The 26,374-nt window shown below is 40.8% G+C and overlaps 3 protein-coding genes across 4 annotated transcripts in view; all 3 read right to left on the reverse strand.

Annotated features, from left to right (window-relative positions):
• Window positions 1-5,201, reverse strand: part of PIRT (phosphoinositide interacting regulator of transient receptor potential channels) — a 7,834-nt gene extending 2,633 nt beyond the window's left edge. The window contains exons 1-2 of one of the 2 annotated variants that reach the window (XR_324082.2): window positions 5,030-5,201; window positions 4,115-4,156 (exon numbers count right to left, since the gene is read on the reverse strand). Coding sequence is in view for 1 of the 2 variants with exons in the window: in XM_025206448.1 (XP_025062233.1) it covers window positions 5,030-5,060 (31 nt within the window). In the remaining variant the exon portion in view is untranslated. The remainder of the gene's footprint in view (window positions 1-4,114; window positions 4,157-5,029) is intronic. The other variant, XM_025206448.1, reaches the window with a different exon arrangement.
• A 6,827-nt stretch (window positions 5,202-12,028) lies between these two features.
• On the reverse strand, window positions 12,029-19,245 carry RSL1D1 (ribosomal L1 domain containing 1). Its single transcript, XM_025206449.1, has 8 exons — window positions 19,065-19,245; window positions 17,322-17,460; window positions 16,582-16,730; window positions 16,378-16,479; window positions 15,714-15,807; window positions 15,503-15,631; window positions 14,167-14,388; window positions 12,029-12,568 (listed from the first exon to the last, which is right to left on the reverse strand). Exons 1-8 carry the CDS (start codon window positions 19,109-19,111, stop codon window positions 12,236-12,238), a joined length of 1,215 nt encoding a protein of 404 aa, XP_025062234.1. The 5' UTR covers window positions 19,112-19,245; the 3' UTR covers window positions 12,029-12,235.
• A 2,786-nt stretch (window positions 19,246-22,031) lies between these two features.
• Window positions 22,032-26,374, reverse strand: part of GSPT1 (G1 to S phase transition 1) — a 35,474-nt gene continuing 31,131 nt past the window's right edge. Inside the window, exon 15 of the mRNA XM_014520799.2 lies at window positions 22,032-25,246. Within this exon, the coding sequence (XP_014376285.2) occupies window positions 25,194-25,246 (53 nt within the window). The 3' untranslated portion in view covers window positions 22,032-25,193. The remainder of the gene's footprint in view (window positions 25,247-26,374) is intronic.

Raw genomic sequence — 26,374 nt, forward strand, 5'->3', positions numbered from 1 at the left:
CCCTTGCTTAGGAACACTGAGGCAAAGAACTCGTTGAGGAGTTCAGCCTTGTCCCCCCTGTCCGTCACCAATTGTTTCTGCCCATTTAGCAGGGGTCCTATTCCTCCCTGGGCCTTTCTTTTACTCCCTATATATCTAAAAAACAATTTATTGTTATCCTTTACTTGGGATGCCATCCTCAGCTCCATGGTAGCTTTGGCCCATCTAACTGCCTCCCTACAAGCGCGAGCAGAGGAGGTATATTCGTCTTTGGTGATCTCTCCCTGTTTCCACTTTTTATGTGCTCCCCTTTTGGCCCTTAGGCTGCCCTGGATTTCTCTGGTCAGCCAAGGAAGCCTCCTCCTGGCCCCTTTCCCTCTTTTTCCTCGCATTGGGATCATCTCTCTTTGTGCCCGAAGGATCATTTCCTTAAGGCACAGCCACAAGGATCGTTTCCTTAAGGCACAGCCACCCTTCTTGGGCTCCCATCACTTCAAAACTCCTACTCTGCAGTGCGTCCTTGACTAATCGCCTGAGTTCATTGAGATCAGCTTTCCTAAAGTCTAGCACTTTCACCCTACTAGTTACCTTACCCACTCGACGTCTTATGGTGAATTCTATTATTTGGTGATCACTGTCCCCCAGATGGCTACCGATCTGTAGGTCCCCAACCATGTCATCCCCCGTTGCCAATACCAGATCCAGTATGGCATTCCCCCTAGTGGGACCGTGTACCTCCTGTGTCAGGTGGAGGTCCTGTACACAGGTTAGAAACCTGCGTGAGCGGTGGGACTTTGCTGTCTGCGTCTCCCAGCAGATGTCTGGGTAGTTTATCCTGACCACTTATCTAGAAGATAAAAATGGTCTTATGGTTAAAGTTACAGGACTGGAAGTCCAGATACTCAATTGCCTCCCACCTCCCCTCCCAGCTATTACAGTAAGGAAATGGAACAATGTTTACGAGCAGTTTCAAGAGTGGAGGCAGAGCTACCGATTCAGAGCCTGCAGAAGTTTTTAACATTATAACTGCTACATCTCCACAAGCCTGTAGCGATAAAAAAAAGTGAGCTACATCACCTTAACTTTAACCTGGGATGAAGCATTTGATTACTTGTTTTGCTATAAGTTTCCTGTATTGCATGGTTCACAGCAACAGCTCCCCCCCACCCTTTTGAAAATGCACTGAGTGAACTCCTTCACCCCCTAACTTTCTGAATTTTAAAAGTTTAAGGTAGTTTCACATGCAATACCTAGTAGCTTGGTTGTTCAGTCACATCTTCTACTTCCAAAAAAATGTCAAAAACCAAAACAGACATACTTACTTCTCCCTGATAAAACTGAATATGCAGTAAGTCACATTATGCCAGGTGGTTACCCAAACACCTAAATTTAGAGAGTTTCCCTCTAACTGACTATCATAGCATGTAAGATGAATAATTTCCATGGTCTCCATCCTATTCCACTGGATCAAATGGAAAAGGGAACTAAACCTAGCTTTGGAACGCTGTACTTCCATTAGCTATTAGGAGAAGTTCTGAGGACAAAGTACAGCCCTTAAAAAGAAAAAATAGTGCTCATTTTACTCAACATGAAAGGTTTCAAGTTAAAAAAAACAAACATAGTTACAGTACTACAACAGATACTACAGGAGCTGCTGAAATCAAGTTTATTTGGTAGGGAGTAGAAGGGAGGGAACCAAACAAATGATAGATTTTGCTCTAAAATTTTTCATAAAACAAAAAAGAAAGCCTAGGTGGCAAGATCTAACTATTTTCTGTCGACATAGTTAAATATCTACAAAACATGTTTATTTTCATACTTTGATTCGATAACATTCAATTATACCATTTCCTGGGGGTGAAAAGGAAAGAGATAGGAGGCTATTTTTTCTGAGGCAATACAAAAAGATCTCCAGGATCTAATCAGGAGATTTTTTGCTCTGGTCCTGCCAGGCAGGTACTGTACATCATGGTCTTTGGAGGTTACTATGTGTTGCTTTTTTTCCATGGACAGATGGATACTTGCACAACTGGAAACAGCTATTCTTGCAACAGCTCACAGCACTGACAGTTCATTAACCATTATGATAAGTTAGTACAGCAGCTCCCAATCTGTGGTACAGATACCACCAGTGGTACGCAGACAACTGGTCAGTGGTACGTGTTAACAGATTTATTATAATTACTTTATATGACAAAAATTTGCTGGTGGTACTTAAGGTAGTGGATAAAGGTATTCTTTTTCAACAAAGGCTGACCATTACTTTTAATACTGCACTATTGTAGTTAGGCTAACATACGTCTGAGGGTGAGCCAATATATTTTTAGATTATGCAAATTGATCCAAGATCCTAAATTATTAAAAGACTATATGCAGAGGATTAGAAATAAGGTGGATAGTTTCAAAACTTAGTTCAATGGACACAAATCCTTTTGGTACTACTGTAAACTACATCTGACTGGAAGGCTCAGTGCATTGTGGGGCTACTTGTGGTAGGGTAGCTCCTATAAAATACCACAATGTGGCAACCTCCAGAGTAAGGCGAGTATACCATGCCTCAAAACCCTAGGCCCCACTGCTTTGTGGGTACTCCTTGGTTGGAGAAAGGCTAAGAAACATCACCCTGACAAACACATCCTCGCTGAGGCATTAGGCAGTTAGCAGCAGCTCTAATCTGTTGCCCTCTTGCAGAAGCTACAATCATTGAGGTACCAAACATCTGGATTTGGTCTGGCCTTTGGACTCTGTCTCAGTGGTCTAAAGGTGGGGAGAGAGGGGAGATCTAGGGAAGCCTCCTCTCCTCCATATTCTTGCCTAGGCTGCATAGACCTCTTATGCATATACCATGATCCAGAGGATCAACAGTTGCCAAGAAGTAAGAACTGGGGGAGGGAGGAAATATTACATCTGTCAGAGCCTGTTTCATAGGTATTTCTTTTGCCACTTCACAAGCACTTAAAGTCTTTCAGAGTGCTGCATCTTTCATGCTGTTCATGAAGTCATTCCTTAACCAGAGAAAGAGTCCTGAACTCCATTTCAGGTTTCTTAAGTATTCTTTATTGGATTAGGGTGATGTCTTAAATTCAGACATCAACAACAACTTTAAGTGATATCAGTGGAGCCAGGATTGGACCCCCAATCTTACTTATACTGATTAAATATCTCATGTCATTTACATTCCTTGCATTTTCCATCAGTACTACAACCAGGGCCAAAAAATCCTAAAGCCAATACATGGTTATATTTAACAATTCTTAGGTTTTTGTTGTTTGGGGTGGGGAGGGGGGTGTTGTGTGTTTTTTGTAGGGGCTGTTTTCTATTAAAAACAAACAAGCAAGAACAAATCTAAAAAACAAAAAACAACAACAACAAAAAGGTTCTGTGAGGAAGTCTGAGATCCACAACTGTTAAGTCTGCTTCCCATTTTAAAGATCAGGGAATAGAAGTACAAGATTAAGTTGTTCAAGATCAAAAAACTGCTTTGCCAACTAATTCCCTGTCATGGCAGTGGTACAGTATTGGCAATGCACTCATCTCCCCTGGTTTTACCAATGACTTGTTACAGGGTGTTACTGGTATTCCATCTATTGATTCTTGTACCTGTGGGTGAAGGTTTGAACTGGCAATTCCAGGAGATTCCTTCAGTTAACAATTGCCTATTAATTCAAGGGAGTGGGTACTATGGTGAGGGGATCCTTTCCAGTCCTTTGTTCCAAAATTTTAGGTCCTTTTATTTTGAAGGCACTTACTATGCAATGAAGTTTTTGTTTTTTTCTTGTTTTAAGAAGCAAGCACCAGGTGACTTCCACCAGATAGATTAAAGGACAAATACTCAACCTTTTATGCAAGAGAGATTACAGTTCTTAGGTTTTGACTACATCAGTGGAATAGATATAGAGGTTTGGGTTCATTGTTTTATTTAAAAGATTCAAAGGAGTTTGAATTCTGCACTCACTTGCACTCCTTGCTACTACAAAGAACATTGTGATTAGATACATTTCTTTTAACATTAATTTGTAATCATCATAGTTTTTGACACACACGTGTCTTCTGCAAGGCTACTCCTAAGAATAGTTGGGTTTTTGTCCCAATTTCAATAGACATAAAAGAGAGACAGGGAGGCTGAGACACGTACCAGTATAAAATGAATGTCAGTCAGAAAAGACTGCAGGATATGCTAGAGAGAGAATAATGAATTACATTGTTTTTAATACATTTTTCAAACAAATAGTAAAGTCTACCATTGATTGTTTTGAACCAGTTTGAGGGGTTGAGACAAGTAAGTTCAGGTAGACGGCAGACACTTTAATAGCCAATAGATTGAAATGCACCACATAAATAAATATCATATGAAGAGCTGGGGGGGGGGGGGGAAGAGGCTGCATGGAAGGAAGAGGTGGCAGGAAGGATTTCTAAACATTTCAGCTTTATCATACAAGAAACCACTTGTCTCCCCCCCTTATGAATTAATATTTTTTAATAAATAAGCTATTTATGAACATTTCTGTTATACATTTTATTTGGCAACATTCTGTAGAGATGCAACATCCCAGAGAGATGCAATACTAAGTCCTTCAAGTACCTTACAACATATTTAAGGTCATTATACACAAGAAGTACTTTCATTTTTTACAAACATTTCTTCAAGCAATAGAAGTTTCCCCATCTATTACTGAAAGAACACATATATCCCTGGACAAATGTGTACCTATAAGGAATTTTTTTCTTATTATAAGAGTGTTTGCTTTGTGAAAAGATTTAATTTATGTCAGATCATTTGAAAATTAGTTCAATTTTGATTAGGTCAGTAGTAGTGTACTATTCCAATAAGCATCCTGGTATTAAATCAAGAAGTCACATTTTACTTTTTCCCCCCCCTACTTTTTTTAAGGACGCAGGAACAAAAGAAATATCCAAGTTAACCAAATAGCTGTAGAAAGGAAAAAAATAGAACAGGCGTTTCCAAAAGTCAGCCCTTAAACCAAAGCAGGCATTAAAGTAAAGTAATATTATAAACAGGTATAAGTAAGTATTTACAGACTGAACATACCTGATTTATTTTTCAGTCCTGAGATGTTCATACAGAGAAATTTCCTTATATAGGCTCAGACTTGACTATTGTGCACTAGCTGTTAAGACTGAAGTTAATAACCACCAGAGTATTTTTCCTAGCTGTAATGGGTCAACCCTTGGGGAGTTGTCTTCTATCTTAATTATCAGTGACAGAGAGCATAAAGAAAACCCTCCTCCTAACTTCATCAGCAGTTATATGTGGGGGTGGGGAGGGGGTGCTTGACCATTACAGTCAGCCATATGGAATTAGTTAATTGTTACCAACAGAGTGTTTCACACCTGAGAGAATATACAAGTCTCTCTTTGATTCTTTAGTGTGTCACCAATTGGCAGAGATTCAGGTTATTTTTAAGAAATGCTAGTTTTCCCTACTCTTCCCTTTGATGATTACCAGAGTGACAGGTTTGCCAAGGCCTCCTGAGCAGGCAAGAAAACATTGCTAATAAAAACAGTGGTTCTTGTGGAAACCCCTGAATAAACAGAAAGGAATTAAACTCCTTTAATCATCCAACACTGACCTTGGGTGCTTGTACTCTTTGTTTAGAAGCTGTGATTTATATTACATGTAATCAGTGCTCCCTGCAACCTTCATGATTAAATTGCTGCTACTGAACAAATGTGTTATTTAGTATACAGTTATTAATTATGGATGGCTACTAAGTGAAGATTTATGGTAATTACCTTCAATTAACCCTTGCTGATATTTTTATTCTAAAAAGTCCTGATTTTAAAGACTAACTAAAAGAGCTCCCCTGCTGCAGAAACATCAATTCAATGGTGCAGTATAGTTTATCTCATTGCTAGGGCTCCTGGCGCTCTGCACATGAGGGGGCCACAATCCACTCCAGCAATCCTTGAATCCTTGTGACAACAGTAGTGTGCTCTTTCATTAGGGTAGCAAAGTTCCCATTTATTGATAATCTATCTACACACACTATTTCTCATAATTGAACAAACTACAATAATCATCGTAGCACTTGTGGATGATTGTTTTCAGCTATGATTAGTTTTGAGATAACAGCTCTCCAAAGAAAGGAAGCAGAGAAGTTTGTAAGTAATATCAATAGTTTAACCTCGCTCGCTCCCAGGTCTCAGCTGAATTGTTCTCCAAGTTGCCTAGCTCTTGTCTCTTTCTATTCCCTAGCTACAAGCTGGACCCCAGTTCTTGTTCCCTGGAACAATGCTGTGCATACACTGTAATCTAATTAATTTCTCACTGTGTTGAAAGCTGCAGATCATGTCTCTACAGCCCAGTCAGGGAGTACAGGAACTTGACATTAAGGTATAAGAAGCAGAATGTGGTCAGCTGGTAAACTTCACTTACAGGTTTTTGCTTAGCACCATATACTTGCTGGTTAGCAAATCTATTGGCGAGGCAGCATTTTAAATTGGGGGACACAGGCTCCGAGGAACTTGGTTAATAGGTCACGTTCTTGGGAGTTGATGCTTCTACCAGCTAACTCTCTTCTCCTGATCTTTCTTGCCCAGCCTTAAGACACCTAACACTAAAATACTTAAAACGTTAGGCTGCACTTTCATTTTTAAGATAGGTCTGGGACAATTACTTGACTTGTTATTATTATTATCATTAAATCTTAATGGGCTACTACTGAGATGTAAGTGGCTTGATAAAACAGGCTGTTCAACTGCTTGAATGGGCTCGTGGGTAGGGGAGCTGGAATTAGGGGAGTGGAAAGTTACCACCAATGAGACAAAGGGATGATAAAGGAGGGATTTTAAAAGATCTTATGATGATGATGATGATGATAGGCAATCACTCGCAAATGAGTAAGATTGTCTTCCGAGGACAATGTAGTGAAAATGTAGCGCACTCAATGTAGTGAGTCGGCAGGTGGCTCCATAGCCCGTTTCTAGATCCACATGTCTTGTCGCAGTGAGGAGAGGTGTTTCCAGGAGGGATGGGCACTGTGTTGCTGCGTTGGATGTTCTGATGCTCTTTTTGCCTGTTGTTCTTTTCCTCTTCTGCCTGTCTACAAGCTATTTCAAAGTGTTGAGGTCCCTCCCAGAGAGCCTTCCTCCATTTTGGTCGGTCCTGAGCAAGGGTCTCAAGTGTTGATGTCAATGTTACACCTCTTCATGTTTGCCTTCAGGGTGTCTTTGAAGCACTTTCTTTGCCCTCCGCTACTTTGCTGACCTTCTTTCAGCTGTGAGAAAAAGATTCTCTTTGGCGGGTGGGAGTCAGGCATGCAAACAACATGACCTGTCCAGCGAAGTTGGTTTTGGATAATCATGATTCCAATGCTGTTGGAATTTGCTTCGGCCAACACGCTGATGTTTGTGCGTCTATCCTCCCAGCTAATCCGAAGGATCTTGCAAAGGCACTGTCGGTGGTATTTTTCCAAGCTCTTGAGATATCTTCTGTATGTGGTCCAAGATTCCGAGCCGTACAGCAGAGTTGGAATGACAATAAACCAAGAGCTTAATTTCAGCAAGGATGTCATGATTTAAGAAGACTTTCTTACTCAGATGTCCAAAGGCTGCGCTCGCACATTTCAAGCCGTGTTGCATTTTCGTGTCAATGTCTGCCTTCGATGAAAGATGGCTTCCAAGATAGGCAATGTGATCCACGTTCTCCAGCAATTCTCCATTGATTTGAATGGGTGGGGGGCATTGTTTCTCCATTTGGAGCAGGTTAGTAAAGGACTTGCATTTTCCTGATGTTTAGAGTTAGGCCTTGTAGACTTCCAAGAATACATTAAGAATGGTTTGGGGGTCCATTTCAGATTGAGCAACAACAGCAGCAGCATCCGCATACCGGAGCTCCATTATGGATGTTGTTGTGGTCTTAGTTTTGGACTTGAGTCTGTTGAGGTTGACGAGTCTTCTGTCCATCCTATATACAATTTCAATTCCAGGTGGGAGCTTTCTGTCAATGAGGTGCAATATGGTGGAGACAAAGGGATGATAAAGGAGGGATTTAAAAAGATCTTATAGGTGGATAGTGGGCAGTGGATTAACTGTTGTTAGCAGAAGCACAGTAGCTGCAGGTTCAAACTAAAATCACAAAGCCTTTTTAAAAGGCTTTTTAAGTGTAGATGAATACTCTCAGGGCTGTATGAGCAAAATCAAGGGGTGCTGTATGATTTGTCTGATGATCTGTATCCTCTTATGCTTTAAATTAAAATAATTGTCTTATAGAGAAACTTGCCAAAGCTTATCCGTGCCTGTGTCTGTTTGCTTGCAATTATCACACGCTTTTTGAAGTTACACTGTAAATCAGAAGGCTGGTACCCATGATGAGATTCTATGAAAGGTAGTATTTCTGCTGCATTGAGAGGCTGAGGAGTCAGGGCTGGAGCCTATGCACAGGCAGCTGTACAGTGGGCTTCATTTCTTAGGTGGGTACTAGACAGTTATTGTAGCAGAGGAGTATGCTGAGAATCCCCCAGATTGAAAGGCAGTGTTGAGACTATGCCAAGACTCCCAAAGAATAAAATATGCAGGAATCCAGTGTCTGGATCCCCTGAGAGCAATATGATGAGGGACCAACCGAGGGTACTTTATCAAATGACATCCGAAAAAACTACTTCACAGTTAGGGCGGCTAGGAGCTGGAACCAACTTCCAAGGGAGGTGGTGCTGGCCCCTACCCTGGGGGTCTTTAAGAAGAGGCTGGATGCCTACCTGGCTGGACTCATTTGAGTCCCGTTTTTGTTTTTAGGGTTTTTTGTTGTTCTCCCGCCCTGGCGGGGGGTCGGGCTAGAAGATCTATTAGGTCCCTTCCGACCCTAAAACTATGAAACTATGAAACTATGAAATGCATTGAATTACTACTAACTTGTATTAGCATATTACCTAGGAGCTCTACTTGTGAACAAGGATCCCCTTGTGCTGAGTGAATGCTTCACAAATAGAGAACAAAAAAATTTTGTGCCCCGAAGAGGTTACAATTTCAGTGTAAAAGGAGAAAACAGATGAGGAAATGCATGGAAGCAGCGAATCAGTACAGTGGGCAGTGGACTCAGCACACCAACCAGCCTAGCCCTTGACAAGTCACTTTTGCAGGATGTTTGCAGGAAGCTCCTCCTAAGCATTTGGGGTGGTGGAGAAGAAAGCCTGAAGTGCTTCTTTGAGAATGGCAGTTAGGTTGGTATCATTGGCTGACTGGAGACTGGACTGGACATTTCAGTACTGAATGAAAGATGGTAGGGTGAGAGAAGACTAAAAAGGGCCTTGAAAGGGGAGAAAAGTATGCATGTTTGATGCCATAGAAGAGAGCGTGACAATGCTCAGGTGCAAAGGGAAGGGACAACACAGTCAAAGTAATAGATTAGGACAGAGATCTTTGCAAGCAGCATTTTAAATGGAGATGAATAGGGCAAGATGATGTTTGGCAAGGTCACAGAAGATGTTTCAATAAGCAATTTAGGGATGATAAGGCCATAGCTGGGAAGTTAAATGATTCTTTGCATCAGTCTTCACTCCAGAGACTACTGAGGAGATTCCCACACTTTTTCTTAGCCAAAAGATTTGAAGAGTTGAATTAAAATTAAGTGACAATACAGGAGATTTTAGAACAAATAAAAAATTAAACATTATGAAGTCAGAAGGCCTGGACTGCATTCACTCAAGTAGTGGCAACGCACAGGGGGTGCACGGGAGAGCACCAGTGCACCAGCTGATCAGCCGCGCTTGCCACTTAGGCAATGGGTGGGGGGCAGGTGGGAGCGCTGGTGCCCCCACTGCAAGCGCTGGCCGATCGCTGCAGCCGCTTCTGGGAGTGGCTGTGGTGATCAGCCAGTGTGGGATCGCCCGGGGGACCTCCCCCCAATCCACAGGGTTGCCTGCAGGGCCCCAGTCGGCGAGACTGGTCAGGTACATGCTCCCCACTAAGGCGGCACCAGTCACCCGTGCACCCAAGGGTTCTGAAGGGACTCAAATACAAAACTGCAGAAGTATTGGCAGTAGTATGTAACTTATCATTGCAAACAGCTTCTATGCCAGAGAACTGCTGGGTTGCTGAACTAACATCCATCTTCAAAAAGGGCTCCAGAGGTGAACTTCAGAACTAGAGCAGTGACTCTTACCCATGGCATGGATAAATATAACATGTTGGGGAATAGCCAGCATATTTTTTGTAAAAGGAAACCGTCTCACCACTCTGCTGGAGTTCTTTGAGGGGGTTAACAAGCAGGTGGACAAGGAGGAGCCAGTTGATGTAATATATTTGGATTTTCAAAAAGTAGATGTTCTCCTGAGGAAGTACTAGATGTGACCTCATCTTCACTTCTTTGAAAAGTGGCATTGCTAACCCATATGCTTTTTGCCTTAGTGCCGGGTACAGCCGCTTGCCAGCTGGAACTTTTTTGTATTATAGAAGTGCTTAGGGCTTCTGTGTTAGTCACTATACAAACATGTGCTCCTGCCCCAAGGACCTTGACAACTGCTTAACTATTGGTCATTCAGTATTAAATTTAAATAAATGACCTTCCTTCTAGGAAGTGATCTATTATATCTACTGGGAGTTTAAGAGTTTTCTGTGGGTTATAGCAGATGTTTCCATGTACTGAGAAACGAGTACCATAAAGGCCAGTTGCTCTTTAACCACTGAACTCTGCTCCTAAAGCACCCCAGATCGAGTTGCACAGAATAAAGCAAATACAAGGAAGTCAAAGAAAAGCAATGTTGTAAAGTAACTCCCAAAGGGTTTTAATAAAAAAAATACTCTCTGTAGAACAAGTTTGTTTTCATTTAGACTGAATTCTGACTGGTGCATATCATAATCAATGAAAGCATATATATGCTAATAAACTCAAGTTCTAGACTGCTAGCCCCCAGAAGTTAAAAAAAATCACTTCAAATGAGAAGAGTGTAGAACAAACAGTGGGCTAAATGAATACTATGCCTTAAGATTGAGTTAAAAAAAACAACCCAATAGATGATAAATATCCTGTGCTTCCAGTAGACAGGCGTTTACATTACTTGTCACTTCTTAAAAAAATGCATTACTAAGGGTAGTTGAATAAAAACAGGAAGAAGCCAAGAGATATATATGGTAAAGAATATTGCATGTTATGTTACAGCTTAAAAACAGGATCCCATTATAGATAGCATGACATTTTCCTTGATTGTTGTTTAGTTTCAGGGTTTGAGCTTAATTAGTCCTTTTATGAGTTAACATTGAGGCTTGTAGCTGGCAAGCAGCTACAGCACAGTCACTATAGAACATATAAACTTGTTTGTGAAGACCATACCTGCTACATTCAGATAAGCATTTTGTAACCTTGTTCATTTAATTCTGAAATTTTTAAGTGTTATCCACATGCAAAATATTTACTTTCTATATATTAGGACAATCATCAAGATCACAGTATTTTTAAGTGGAAGTCCATAATGCTGACTTAGCTTATTTGTATTAGGATAGTCCTTCAGCACCGTAAGTCATGGACCCTTTTGCTAGGTGTTGTGCAAACACAGAACCAAAGACTGTTCCTGGCCCCAGCTCATTTTCTAGTGTAAGACCCAAGATACGAAAGGTCATGGCCTTGGCAATCTAACTAGTGTCAAGATTTTGTAGAAGTTTTAAGAAGGGGCTTGGGTGATAATGAGGTAGCTCTGAGGACACATTTGACAAGCCCTTCTTGAATGTGAGGGGCAATCTAGAAGAAATCACATGGGCATTAAAAATTGAGCGATAGAAGCTGGCGCACTGGGCCTGAGGTGAGTGCCTACAGCTCAACGGCAAATAAGAGATAACAAGAGAGGTAGAAAGCATAATTATGAAGGACCTTGTAAGTAGCAACACTGAGTTATTATTTGATGTGGTAAAGCAGGGAGAACCAAAGGAAAATTCAAGGAGGGGTGAAAGAAAATGTTCTTTAATGACTACTTTCTGAATGTGATTGGAGCAAAATTGCATTTGCAAATCCACAGAAAAGGTTGCTGCAATGGGCAAAATGTAAGTCTGGATGGGTGGATGGAGAGGAAAGACAGATCTTAGCTACATAAATACAGACTATCAAGTTACATAAAAGTTTATTTAAGTGTCTCCAGCCCCACCAGAGGTGGAAGAAACACCAGCGAGCAATTACAAATATAAGTGAAGATACAACATACAAAGAATTTTCCTGTATGTTCCTTTTGTTTGGAATTGTTAGAAAAGAAATTATATTTAATCAGATCATCTTTTAAAATAAAAGACTGAAGTACAAAAGAGGCAATGCTCAAGCTGAACATGGAACTTTCATTTTCCTGGGGGTGCGTTTTGGCGTTTTGGGAGCTTTCTCCACTGATTTGATCAGCTTGCTGCCTTTAGAAGTCGCAGACTTTGCTTCTAACTTTTTGGGAGTCTCTTTCAGTTCCTTGTCTTTTACTATGTTCTTCGAGGTCCTCAGCTTCTTGCCTTGTTTCTGTTGACTGAGGGTCTGCAAATCTCTCTCTTCAGCCAATTTAAGTCTTGTTTTTGGAGTCTCCTGATCCTGTAATGTCATCTTTCTTTTACCAACGGGACTTCTAGTCTTGACACCTTTTTTTGGACTCTGATTTGGTTCAGCATTCTGTAGAATAAAAAGAAGAAAAGGTAGCATCATTCAAAGAAATAAAAAAGAATAAAAAAGGCTCTCAGAAAGAGGATGACGAGCACATAAGTACTGACATCAATGTTGTCCACTGACTCCACTGCCCGCTAGCTTAGTCTGATTTAGACAGAGGGAGGGTTACTGCAAACCAATTGAACCACAAACAGTTTAAAGATAAAAGAAACCCTGTGTGATACTTTACAGAGAACAAACAGACTTAATGTGCACATGTAGTTTATAAATCCAGGAATAGTAAGCTGCATTTTCATACAGCTTTATTGCTTGCATTATTTATCTACTTTCTCCTGACTGGGTATACAAGATGGACTTTTCAAGCCTGCCTAACTGGTCACGGTCAGAGATATGAATGCTATCTATCTTTATAACTATTTAGTTAATTACACGTTCCCAAATATCTCTGTTCCCAAGAATGGCAAATTCCATACTGACAGCTCACTGAAGCTGTCAGTCTTTTATAACTTTTGGTTCATGCTAATAACAAAGGCATGAATTTGATGCTGTTTTTCCCCAGAAGTGGTGACCTGCACTCAGGTAGAAGCAGGCAGCATTAAAGAATCACCATAGGCAGGTTTCAAAGATCCTTTCCCTTATTCTTCGGGACCTACCCAAATCGAGGCAGATGGCCGATTTTGTGGGCAGATCGCAGGGCTGGCCACTATTTTTGCCAACTTATTGCAGCAGCTCCTCCCCCCCACCCCCACCCCACCCACCCAACATACCTGATTGGCTAGGGGGCTAGGTGGCCCTGCCCTTCACTTCTGATTGGTTGAAAGGCCCATCTACCATGCCCCCTCGCACCTTGCTGAAGGGGAAGCGTTGTAGGACAGGCGGCCCCCACCCATCCCCCGCAGGTCATGAGGACTGTTGGCTCTCACTGGAGAGCCAGCATCTTATTTTTAGCAAGTTCCCCCCCCCGAAGATTTCATGGACAATGCCCAATTTTGAGATTTCCATGAAACTGCAGACTGAGTAGGTCCCTACTTATTCTGACTCGCACTAGGAAATTACAAGCAATTCTTGATGTCAAAACGTGTGTGTGTGTTGGGATTGGGGAAACGCATACAGGCAAGATACCTATGTCCAGAGTGATACTTGGAGCATGATACTATTCAGTCACAGGGAAACTGATTTCCCCCAATTTAAATAAGATTAGACCTCCTGAGAGCAAAAGACACAGAGGTTATACAGCAGTTTCCACAGTGAAGTTTTAACATAGAAGCCTGTTGATTTTACTGAACGTCGTTTCAGAGTAGCAAAATGAATGGCTAACATCCCATTTTTCTTTAAAAACAGCTTCCCTCAATGCATAATTGCGGCTTGTAACAAAACGTAGAAACAGAGAATCCCTTGTTCTTGCAACACCAGAAAGGGCTGACTATCTGCTTCACTCCATGTGAAGTAGACAGCCCCCCAAACACAAGGTTAGACATCATTCAGCTCGCCCGCTGCTTTCTATGAGCTTGTCACAGGTCTTTTCCTTTCTAAAGTTCTTCACATCCTGTCAAGATATTGTACTTCAACTGAACAAAACTTAGATTGTGGTAAAATAGGATTACCTCTTGCCCATTTATACCCGCTGTTTGAATAGGAACTAGTTCTGGAATTTCTTCATCATCCTTATTATCTGATTCTTTTATTACCACTTCTGCTTTTCTCTTCTGTTCCATCTCCGGCTCCTTAGCAGCAGCAGCATCACTTGTTTCGGCTGTCGCTTCAGCTTTCCTTGGAGTCTGCTGTGCAACTGCCTTCTTCTGCTTCCGTTTCTTTTCTTTCTTTTTCTTACATGGATAATTAAAGACATATTTTAGCAAGATATACCTAACCCCACATTTTATTACAAGTGCCAATTCATTTTATTGCAAGACCAAGAATGAACTGATTATTTTAGACCTTCCACAGCTTTTCTTCTTCTTCAATAAGAGAATGTTATAAAGAATTAATACTAACTTGGATCTTGCCATTCAGCAGAGTCTGACTTGGCAAGCACACCTGAGCAAAGGAAAAAATTATGTGAATTTAACTTTCAGAAAAAAAGAAGAATTTCTCCTTGGATACCTTACCCTACGTGTAGTAATGCTATATACAAATACATTATTACACATACCCCTACAGTAATCATGTATATAAAAACATGTCTTTTAATAAATATATACACTTCCCTCTTTATAGCAAATCACACTCAAAATTGTGAAGTTTTTCAAAAACAGAGGAGAGTAACAGCCCGGACCAGTTACAGGGCATAGCGCAACATAAAACAGGGAGATCAAATGCAATAGTCAATGTGAAGAAATATGTAATATTTTCTTCAATTGGACTAAATTGGTGAAATAACCTCCAAATTAAGTCAAAAGTTTACCTTTTTTCCTGAAAGTTCATTACTTACTTTTGACTAGTTATTTCAAATAAGGATTAACTGACATATCCTCATCTGCTTATGAATTAATAGGAATACTATAATTATTATAGTACTAAAATACTATACTTATTTTATATTCATTTTTGCCTTATAAAAATAACACAAGTCCAGTGACCTGATCTCAATTAGTTGTAAGGCCATAATCTCTGCTCCCAAACCAACAGTTTCAGGCAAGAGACTGGCAACACTATTGGGCTCCATCCTTATTTCTGTATTTGCCATTATCTCAAGTGCAAACAGTGATTATCCATTACCACTGTTCACACCTGGCTCTATGCTGTTTCAGATACTGTAAGAAGCAGCATTTGTAGTGCATCCTAGCTATGGATATCTGTGCCTCCCTATTAGAATACATAATGTGACCAAATAAATTTGTATGAAAACACTCTAATCTCTGCAGACTGCCATTTAGCCAGTAGCTCGAACACTATCATCTTGCGACAAGTTGCTCTACATAACAAGTTAGCAGTTTTTACCTGTCCATCCTTTCTATGAGCAGATGGCTGCTTCTCAAGCTCATCTAAATTGGAGACTGGCGAGTTAAAGATTGGAAGGGCAACCGATTTGAAAGTTTTGAGGTGAAGAACTTTAATATTTTTCCCCTTCTGCAACAATAAAAAGTAGATAAAGATGGAGCATAGCTGAAACCTAGTCCACTTCACATAATAATTTAATAAAAAACAGTACCTTTGGCAACTTATCAGCAATCACCCCAACTGCAGCAACAATGTTTTCTAACAACTCATCAGCTCCCATTCCTGTATGACCTACGCGTGCTGTACTGAAAGAAAAGGATGTATATCATTTTTATTCTGGTAAACACTAATCCTACAGCAAGGTTACCTGGTGTTAATTTACTGGCTTATAGGTGATCTGAATAAAAACCAAAAAAAGCTGCCAGGCTTTGCAAAAATTCATGGTAACAGCAACAATCAAATTTAAAGAGGCTTTCTTTCCTCTCTCTGTGACATTCTGCATCAATAACCAATTGTAATTAAGTTGTAGACATCTCTAGACAGATGATACAAAGGGGAACTCTATCAAGAAATGGTAGAAGCAAGCTGCTGATCTCTGAAAAACATTACTCCGAAGTTGGTCAAGCATGTCAGGGCAATTTTATTATGTCATAGTGGAGAGAGGTCAAAGAGAAAATTATATAGACATTTCCTAAAAAGAAAAATCACTATTTTTTTCTATAAAATCCAAAGTCCATTCCAGATCCTGTGCATTTTGGCAAATTTTAACCTGAGTTTGTTCTTGGACCTACTGAAGGCAAAGTAGATGCATTTATTTAACATTGTATCTTGTTCCTACTCTTAAGAATATATAGTTTTTCACATTTAATACTTACTAACAGCAGCCCTTGTTGGTAACTTGAAGTATAGTTCCTCGGATACATTTGTTTATCTCCCTAGCAAGATTTTTGGCTCTCAGGTTTACAGACAAAGGTGTTCTAAAAAAAAGAAAGAGGAAGGAGGGAAAGGGATGCATAACTTCACTAAGAACAGTTCAGCTCTCAAAGATAATCTGTTATAAATATCCACAAGAGACTTGCCTTTTACTTCTATAAAACTGTTTGCCTAGATGTGAAGGCAAAAGTCTTCTAATTCGGTCATCAGACAGAAAAAGATCGAATCTGTTCAGGAGACGACGCTTTGCTTCATACGGTTTATACTCTTGCGTGAGAGTTTTGTAAGGAATGATCTGTATCATAAGCAGCAAGTGAGTTAGGTTGAAACTGTTTTCAAGATTGAGAATGTCTTGTTACAGCTCCATACATATGATTGTCAATACTGCTGGTCCGTTAAAACTTCAATAGTAAAATAGTCTATTGCCTTCTCTACTTTACAGACAATTACACAAACAAACTGTACTTTAAAACAATGTTTAAAAGACATTGAGGTTTAAAAAAAAAGAAATTTATGTAAATCTGCTACATGGAAACAGCATTCCATCAAAATAGAATTTGAGCACATGCAGTTATATGTACATGAAGATAAAACCATTTCTAAAAATGAGATCTTACTTTTCTCTTATTTTCCCTTTTTTACTCAGTAGCATAAAACTATGTAGCTTGCACAGCTACAGTGGAGTGAACTGTTTTTGCTTTATTCATGTCAAACAAATCTGATTGTTAAACATTATTATTTTTTTTTTTTTTTTAATTACAAACTTGTTGTTTTGGTCATCAGGAGCTAAAAGTGAAATTAGACTAGAAGTAGCTGAAAAAGTTTCTAAAAATGTTCCTGTATTATTACAAACAAATGATATATCAGAATCCCTCATTGTCCCTACCTGGCTGATATTTGTGACCCCATTCTGTTTTAAGAGTTTCTTGTACAAGTTTTCAGTCTGTTCCGCAGATAATTCAGGCTCATCCTTTGTAAACAGGCAAATTTCAGATGTTTCTGGTCGAATAACATGAGGCAGTGGTCTATAACAAAGTGACGAGATGGGAGGCAATTTGCTAAGTCAGACAGACTTTCTCTTTACACAAAGCCAGACCTAGTAAGCATTTTAAAATTACTGTACCAATGAGCGTAAGTGCTAAAGACCTTGGTCCACAACTCTATATAAAACGCAAAAAGTACTAAGTATCTGCAATGAGATCCGTAGGTCTGCTACCAGTTCATAAAAATCTAAACACATGCAAGTCTTTGTAGGTTCAGAGCTTTAAACAGGTTGGGGCTCTAACTTGTTGTGCAGTATTAGTGTAGCTCAGAATAAGGAAACCTTGCAGTGATTGGCAATGGGGCTGATTAATAAACACACTGAGCCTTTATTTCTTGAACTGGGAAAAATAGGTACCAAACAGCACAAAAGCCAACAAGACAGGCACACAGGACATGCATAGACTCTGTTAATAGTAAATCTTGTTTCATTTACCTCGCTGATCCAACTGACTAAGTGAAAAGGGCAAAAGAGATGCCCATTCACATAGCAGACGTCCCCAAGAATGCTTGGGCAGCACCACAGACGTGGGAGACTACTAAAAATTGTTGAAACCGATAAAATATGGTTTTATTTTGATAGTGGAGTGAGGGAGAATAACAGAGATCATGTAGGCCACTGTCACAAAGTGCCACGGTATGGCAGAGCAGATGAGAAACACTAGCCCTGGAGCTAGTGCAGGGGGTGGGCAAAACATGGCCTGTGGGCTGAATCCAGCCCAACAATTTGATCTGGCCCTTGGGTGGATGGCCTCCAACTCACTGGATCTGGCCTGTGGGTGCCTGGCGGCTCCAGCTGCTGTGTGGTGCTGGGCGGGCAGGGGGGACTGCTTCTGCCCAGCAGTATCAGACATCAGCTACGCACCTGGACAGGGTGCCCACTACAGCGGTTGGGTGTCAGCATCACGGGTGGATGCTGCAGGCAGGTTCAGTTCGGACACAGAACCTGCCAGTGGCGCCCAGGCATGGTCATCTGGCCAGGTGCCGGGGGATTGGAAACTGGCTAATATGGTCCCAATTTTCAAGAAAGGGAGGAAGGAGGACCCAAGTAACTATAGGCCTGCAAGCCTCCCCTCAGTGCTCAGGAAGATCTTGGAGAGAATCATCAAGGAGCACATCTGTGGGGGGCCTGCAGGGGAGATCATGCTCAGGGGCAATCAGCATGGGTTCATCACGGGCAGGTCCTGCCTGACCAACCTGATTGCCTTTTATGACCAAGTAACTAAATCCTTGGATGATGGTGTCACCGTGGACATAGTCTTTCTGGACTTTAAGAAGGCCTTTGACACTGTCTCACCCCATCCTCATCAATAAATTAAGTGACTGCGGCATTGATGACTACACAGCTGGATGGGTAAAAAATTGGCTGATGGGGCGCACCCAGAGTAGTGGTGGACAGGTTGTACTCAACCTGGCAAGATGTGAGCAGTGGGGTACCCCAGGGCCCCGGGGAAAGTGTGGCTTCCGCCAGGGTCTGGAGGGAGAGAGACGGATGCGGCCCCCGACAGGCCCCACAATGAGCTCGGGTCCCTCCAGGCGAAGGAGCCCCAAGCGCGCGAGAAGACAGCGCGGCGGGCCGAATCCTCACATGAACAACGAGCGCTCGCGCGGGGGGATCTTCCACACCGTCACCATCAAGTAGAGGTTCTCGCTCCCGCCCAGGAGCGGCTTCTCCGCGCTGGCCCGGGCCGCGACGTAGGCGAGCAGAGCCTGGACGGCCTTTCGCACCTGCAGGAGCACAAGCACCGGGGGCAGCTCGAGTCGAGGCGGCCGAGGACAGGACTTCCTCTCACGTTCACTTCCGGGCCGGGGCTGAGGCAGCCTGTGCTGTCCGCTGCCCTCTCCCGTCCCCCGCGGCCGCCGAGTAGGGCGGGCTGCAGCAAGAGGGAAGACGGGGCCGCGGCCGGTTCCCCCGCCCGGGCGAGGCGAGGCGAAGCGAAGCTGCTCGGGGCTTTCCCAGGCCCGAAGGGCGCGTGTCGGAGCTGAGCACGTGGCTCTGCGGCTCCGAGTCAGAGCGGCCAGTCGCGGGGCAACAGGAGCGGAAGTGGGGTCGGGCAGGAACCGGCCTTGCTCCTGGCGCTCCCCGTGGAGCTGCTCAGGACTGGAGTCCGGTGGTGGCGCTGGCCGGAGCAGGCAGTGAACCTAGCTGGCGTGGTGGGATTTGCTGGGAGGAGGTGTCACGTGCGAGGGATGAAACTCGCGTTTCCAATCCGAGTTCCGTCACAAAACGAAATAAAAGCGTTGGACGGGCGGGGGGGGCGGGGGGCTCTTGGAGCCAACCGGCTGGGTGGGGAACTCCCTCCTGCACCGGTGAGATGACAGGGCTTGTCCTGGCCGGGGGCGGGGGGGTCTTTCATACGCCTGGAAATAAACAGATGGAGGGCGAGCAGGGATTCGTGAATAATGCAGCGGTCTGTCACTTATAATAATGAAACCCACAGCAACATCTGCAAACCGAGAATGGGAGTAGAGTACGTAAAAAGCCTCTGAAAATAAATCGCTTCATATTATTGTAAGCCAGAAGCTTCACTTAAGTAATTTATGTCCAAAACGTTTCTCATCTGTTAGCATAGCATTGCTTTCATCAACAGAGGAGGAGGAGAGAGTGCTGTCAGGCTCCCTAACTCTAGTTTTCGGTCTCATGCCAGTGTATTGTTATACAAGTTTTGAACTTGACACAGCAGCCATATTTATTTAAAGTGGAATATGGTTAATTGGGATAGGATTTGAGCAAGACCCAGGTTAGAGGTCAAAAGTTGTTAGACTATTAAGTGCATACACTGTAAGTAAACATGTTTAATTTATAAAGTTCACAAAACTAACAAATACATTTGTCGTATCAAACAATCATATCAAACAATCCATAACCGCAGCAGCACTTAACTGATAAACCGGCATCAAGGGCTAGAGTAATCTTCACCATACACACATCTGGAAGTTTTCTATCTGTATTGACCCAGCTACAACCCACACCCATTAATATGCTGATGTCTGAAATGACAGAACAGCTGAGTTTAGTAACCTAAACGGATGTTTTCCAGACATCCCTATTTTTTAAGTTTATTTTTCATTAAAATTATTATAAAAGAAATACTGAAGTTTCCTGTTACATGTAGGCAGCCCTGAATTTTACCAATTCAGATACATCTAAGATTAAAAATAAGACTATTTACTTCATGGTACTTATGGATTCCAATTTTTTGAAGTCTCTGGTCCTTCATGTTGTTTCACAGATCCCCAAAATCTATATGCCATCAAGACTGGGTGTGTAACTTGCCTAACCCACACAAGCAAAGATTATGCAGAAACTTGTATAAATTAGAAACAGTGAACAATATCCAAGGGACTTGTACTTGGGAAGACTAGAAAAATCTTCATTCAGGAATATTTTCTGTTAAATTATAAGACTTCATTCTCTCTCCTTCTCCCAAAACAGACTTCTGGGAAATACAAATGAAACATCAAGAGTAGGGAAATGTACATTCTGTTACCCAGTGCAATATTAAAAACAAATACTTTCAAAGCATGGTAAGATGTTACTGTAACATACAAAGAGTTTTATACATATTTAACATGAATGTGCCTGTTGTGACTGGTGTAGACTATGGGCAGGTTTGGGGGTTTTGTTGTTGTTGTTGATGCCCCTAAAAACCAGTGCTGCATTTCCTTAGATTAGAACAGCCTGACAATATGGAGACATTTAGGGTTTTTTTAAGTGGTATCTTGAGCCTTCACTATCCATCTAAACATTCTTTGACAAACCAACTGGTGGTAGGAATCAGGAACAAGTTTGCTTTTTTTCTTAGAAAGGACAGATATACAGGCAAGGGCCACATGGAATCAGAAAAATATACATGGTGGCAGAGATTCTGGCAGTTAGGCCAAGATCAAAATATTCTTTGATATATATTTAACCTAGACCACAGCCCCTGGGTTTTTATTGAAAACCATTGGTGATTCTTCCCCACAGGGTGAAATAAACTGCAGGAACTAGAATTTTGTTGGTCCATTTTTCCTTACAAGCTCTAGCATGGGGATTTCTGGTGCAAGGTGTTTACATAACCTCAAGATAAACCATTCAAATTACTGAACTCTTCCCCATTTTCTGAAAATGCCTGATATAGCTACAGATTTTTTTTTAATAAAGGGTACATTTTCTCATTATGAATGTAATATTTAAGCAATAGTTGGGCTTTGTGTGCCACTGAAAAATCTGTAGTGGCCTCCTACTGTAGTGGCTTCTATTTTGCTAGCAAAGATTCTTGAGAAATCTCCATAGAAGAAGGGGGGGGGGCGGCGGTGCTTTTTGGGAAGAAAAGCAAAGTTGTCTCCAGTGGATGGCTAGTGCCAATGAAGCTTACAATTCCAAGGGAACTGTTGCTCTCAAAGTTTTGGGTGGCAATTCTTGATTCCCTGTCATGACTATACATATGTGGCAAGCTCTAAGTTGGCTGATAAGCAGGCCCTGTGCCCCAGTGTGCGTCCTCTCCTTGCTTTTTTTTCTTGCATGTAGCAGGAAAGAATAAATGATCATTTTTTGTTGCAAAATAATAACTCTACTACTCCATGTTAAAAGACTTTTTGCATTTAATTATTATTACATATATCAAGGCTTTTATTTCAAGAACATACAAGGTCTTAATCATTCACTATCATCATAATAATCTGTTTGTTGATAAGTTAAGTCATGGCTATACAATAAAGCCATATCCACACTACAGACTTCTGCCAACATAGGGTCTGAAGCTGTGTGAGCCCGGACCAGCATAGCTATTCTAGCAAAAGCTCCTGGTGTAAGTTGCAATTATACCATGAAAACTGAGCTTTATCAGTAAAGCTCGTTTGCTTCATGGATCACTTTTGCAGGGATAAGCTGCACTTACAAGAGGAGAGTTTTGCCAGTGTCATGCTGGCCTAGCTATATTGGACAAATTGCTCCTAGTGTAGATATGGTCTCAATCCAACTCTTTGTCTTAATTTACATTTTTTTTCTCCAATGGATAAATCCTTTATTTCTTTTGTTTTCAAAATAATACACCATGTATTTTCATAGAAGGAAATAAGTATTCAAAATGATTGTTTAAAAAGTTTATTACACTGATGAATTTATTAGTAAGTAGTACTTATTTCAAAACAAAGCAGCTGCACCATTCTTTTTTCCTCATTGACCTAAATTTAGCTCTTTTCAACTGTAGTAAAAAATGGACTAACAATGTGGTATGACAATTGAATGAAGTACACTGAAGTTGAGATGCAATCTGAGGATGATTCAGAGATTCAAAATATGATAAAGGTATATAGATACATTTAGTTCTCATACCTAAAAATGCAGCCAATTGTCCTAGATTTTTTGTTTTGCATTTTGCTATTAATAAGCTTAAAGTCTGATAATATTCAAACACTTTACAGTCTAATCAAAAACTTGTATTGCTGAACAGAATCTACAAGCTATGATTCAACATATCACCAATGCACTTCAGTCTTAATTCAGTGTCCCTTTACATACAAAGCAGTTTTAATTAATTTATGAAAGTGGTAGTCAAATGCACTAGCCTTAAGATAGAATGGGTTATAGAAATCCTTGCAATTTCCATGTACTGTTAAATTTCCATCCATTGATTTTCTGTTTTCAGTGATGAGTCCTTTCAAATCCACGATCAAGCTATTAAAGTTTTGGTATTTATTATTCTAAGTTTGCTCAAAAAAATTCAGTTCAAATATTATTTAGTTGCCTTTCAATGTTTTTAAAAACGTTTAACTATATTAGGAAAAAAAAAAACCCTGTCTTTCATTGTTAGATTCCTGACTTCTCAAAGTACTATTTTAATAAGAGCATTTAAAAACATTTCAAGACAGTAAAGTTTTTACACTTGGAAATTTCTAGTCAATTCAGAAAAACAAAAATCAAAGAATTTAACTTAATTTTTACACTGGTTTAAGATCTAAGGAATTGTTCCGTTTTGGTTTTGTTCACTTGGTTGGAAAAAAAAAGTTGTCTAAAACTCTCAGATTTCCCAGGAAAAAAAAAAAAAAGCCCAGAGGTTTGCAGACATAATAAAATTTATTTAAATTTCATGCATTACGGTAGCTACAAGTGTAGTCATATGAAACTGAAGGACAACAACTTGCTCTGTCCGTACAATGTAGCCTTAAGTGAAATGAATGGGAATTTCCACAGTTACAAAGAAACAAAAAGGGTAAACCTGTTTAAGTTTTGGAATTCTGTGAACTGCAGCAGAATCTCTTTTTTTCACCTGTAAACTTTCTGAGGAAGGGATGGGCTCACCAATATTTAGTTGTACAACTTCAAAATATTTAATTTATTCTGAAGAAGCTTGGAATAAACTTTTAATCTAAAAATGGAGAAATCTATTAATACTTTGGGAAGTAAAAAGTCCATTCATTTTCATTCTAATGGTTAAAAATCAGGATGGTAATTGTAAGCCAGTTCACTTTCAAATTATAACTAAAAAGGTTTTGTTTTGTAGCTCCTTCAAGTTGTATTGAGGAAAATTCATTTTGAACCAGTTTTGTTTTTACTTTCTCGAGAAAACTCTTCACTAGCCGACACAAGCTTAAATTGCTCTGATATGCAAAAATTTACAGACTGTGCTTGATTCTGCCCCCTCTCAAATTTCAGTATGTGCAAATTCTTAGGGATTAAAATAATCTCTCCCCTTCTCAACTCAGACTGATCTTTAAAACAGCAAGGATTATCCAGCCTTCTAATTTAGAGTGAACTGAGTAATTTATAGTTCCTAGCACTTTTTTACTGGCCCAGTTCTCCCACAAAGTGTAGCTCTTACGAATGCTAACAGGCACTATTGCCACAATTCTCTTGTTTTTGCAAGTTCCAATGATTTACTGGTTGTTAACATTTTCTGCGGTTAAGAATTTTAATTATGCTGTACTTTATAACGACACAATATGTAGTTCTAGCATTCAAAACCAACTTACTGTGTCTAAGTAAACGAGTCAAGTCAACCTAACTTTGCTGTAGATATAAAGAGATATAAAGCTAATGAAGATGCCACATTTGCATGAAGGTATTTAATTTTAAGAATGTATTAAAGACCAAAAGGAAGGGGTAAAACTAATTCCTTTAATACAAACTTGGTCAACTGCCCAATTGCCTCATTTAAAACTGTGTGTGGGGGGAGGCTGAGGAGTTTAGAAAAGTCCAAGTAATCAAACATTTAGGTTACTTGGAAAGTTAAAAAGCTAATGCAACAGCGTTACATCTGGATAAAAAACATTATTCCAAAGCAATTCAAATACCGAAAAGGATTTCAAATTGAATAGTTTATTAACATGGTAGATGTCTTTGTAACATGTGCACACACACTCGCACACTCCAAATGATCTGCCTGGAAAAAGGTGTCTTAACATGTTGGGGGAAATTAAACATTAAAAATCCTTTAGATTTTCATAATTATAGGCAATTATGTCCACATCACTTACAAAGCTATTGCCGAATCTTTCCAAGGAAGCAGAATTTGGGAGGAAAAAAAACCCTTTTTGGGAAAATTCAACAGTGGCATAGCAGAGCTCTCAATATGAGAAAGCTGACATAATGTGGACCTTTGCTGTGAAATTTGTCTTTGCAAAATATGGGGAAAAGTTTATCAATGGGCAGAAAATAAGAAGGTGGTGTGAAGTAGGCTTTTGCAGAGTCAATTTTCCTCACAGTATTGTGCAGGGTCATCGAGAAAAATGCTTAGTCCTTCTCTGGAACCAGTTTCAGAACTTTTCCAATTGCAATGGTCTTACCTAAACCCAGAAAAAAAACACTTGTATTAGGTCTGTGAGCAATGCACATACTTCCAGAAGCATAAAAGCTTCCATGAAACATGCAAACTCTTCATATCACAAATGCACTTCCACAACACTTAATAGAAGGCAGGGCAGGGGAGTACCTTAGACACCAACTCATTCAGAGCTTTAATAGTGGTATAATTACTCACCACTCAGAAAAAGTGGTAGTGTACATTCATCTAACTCAGGACTATCTAACTGGTGGGCTTCATGCAAGCCCATAGGGCCCTGTTCAGCTGCTTTTTCCCCTAGTACTCTGGCTGCAACAACCATCAGGGGCTCTAAGCTCCCCCTTAGTCTTCTGGCTGCCACTTCCTGCCCCTGCCCCAGGACAGCACAGCAAGGGGAACAGAGGGTGAGTTGGGGCGGGGGACGGGACAGGACATGACACGTGGGTGTGTGGTGCAGAAGCAGGGGGGTTGTGTGCCCATGCTGTGTGCAGAGGGCTGTGTATGTGCATGCCCGTGTGTGTGTGCTTGCACAGGCATGAAATGCAGCAGCAGGGGCAGCAACGGGGGGCACTCTACAGGGCGTGCAGCCCCAGGCTGCTTGGAAGTTGAACAGCCCTGATCTAAAAACTTTTAAAGGTTTCAACAGAGGAATTTGTTTCAGTGTGCTCTAAAATGTACTAATCGAAGATGCCAGCTTTGCAAGGGCATGTTCCAGGACTAGGTAACAGAAAGAATTTTAGAGGTCAGAAATGGTCATCTCTTAGAAGTAAAGCCTACTACTTCTGGAAGCAGTTTTCTAAGTTTCTTTTGGGAAGCATATTCTTGCAAACAAAGATTGCCTTAAGCCATGTTTTTAACTCACCTAATCTTTGGTGCAAGAGTTATTTGGGATAACTACTGTTTCTTGCTTGTTTGAATTTCAACTAGTAGATGGACTACCAGTGAAGTTCTGTGCTAAAATTTACCAAAACTACTGGCTTCACATTAAATTGTCTTGAATCGTCTGACTTGAAGTACAAATAAGTGGACTGACTAATTAAAGAGAGAAACTTTTCTTTAATGCAGGTGCATCATGGCAATCAATCCCCTCAGTTATTTGACGTAGGAAACTAAGTGGAAAGCATTCCACCGC

Source organism: Alligator sinensis, unplaced genomic scaffold (genome assembly GCF_000455745.1).
Source record: "Alligator sinensis unplaced genomic scaffold, ASM45574v1 scaffold927_1, whole genome shotgun sequence".
NCBI classification, from domain to species: domain Eukaryota; kingdom Metazoa; phylum Chordata; order Crocodylia; family Alligatoridae; genus Alligator; species Alligator sinensis.

Excerpts from the sequence above, each read along its gene's own strand:
- RSL1D1 (XM_025206449.1), bottom strand. The coding sequence starts at position 19,111 with ATGGTGACGGTGTGGAAGATCCCCCCGCGCGAGCGCTCGTTGTTCAT. Across the intron at positions 17,461-19,064 it reads CGCGAGCGCTCGTTGTTCAT|ACCACTGCCTCATGTTATTC; the intron begins GTGAGGATTCGG and ends ACTTTGTTATAG. Across the intron at positions 16,731-17,321 it reads GGGTCACAAATATCAGCCAG|ATCATTCCTTACAAAACTCT; the intron begins GTAGGGACAATG and ends CTTATGATACAG.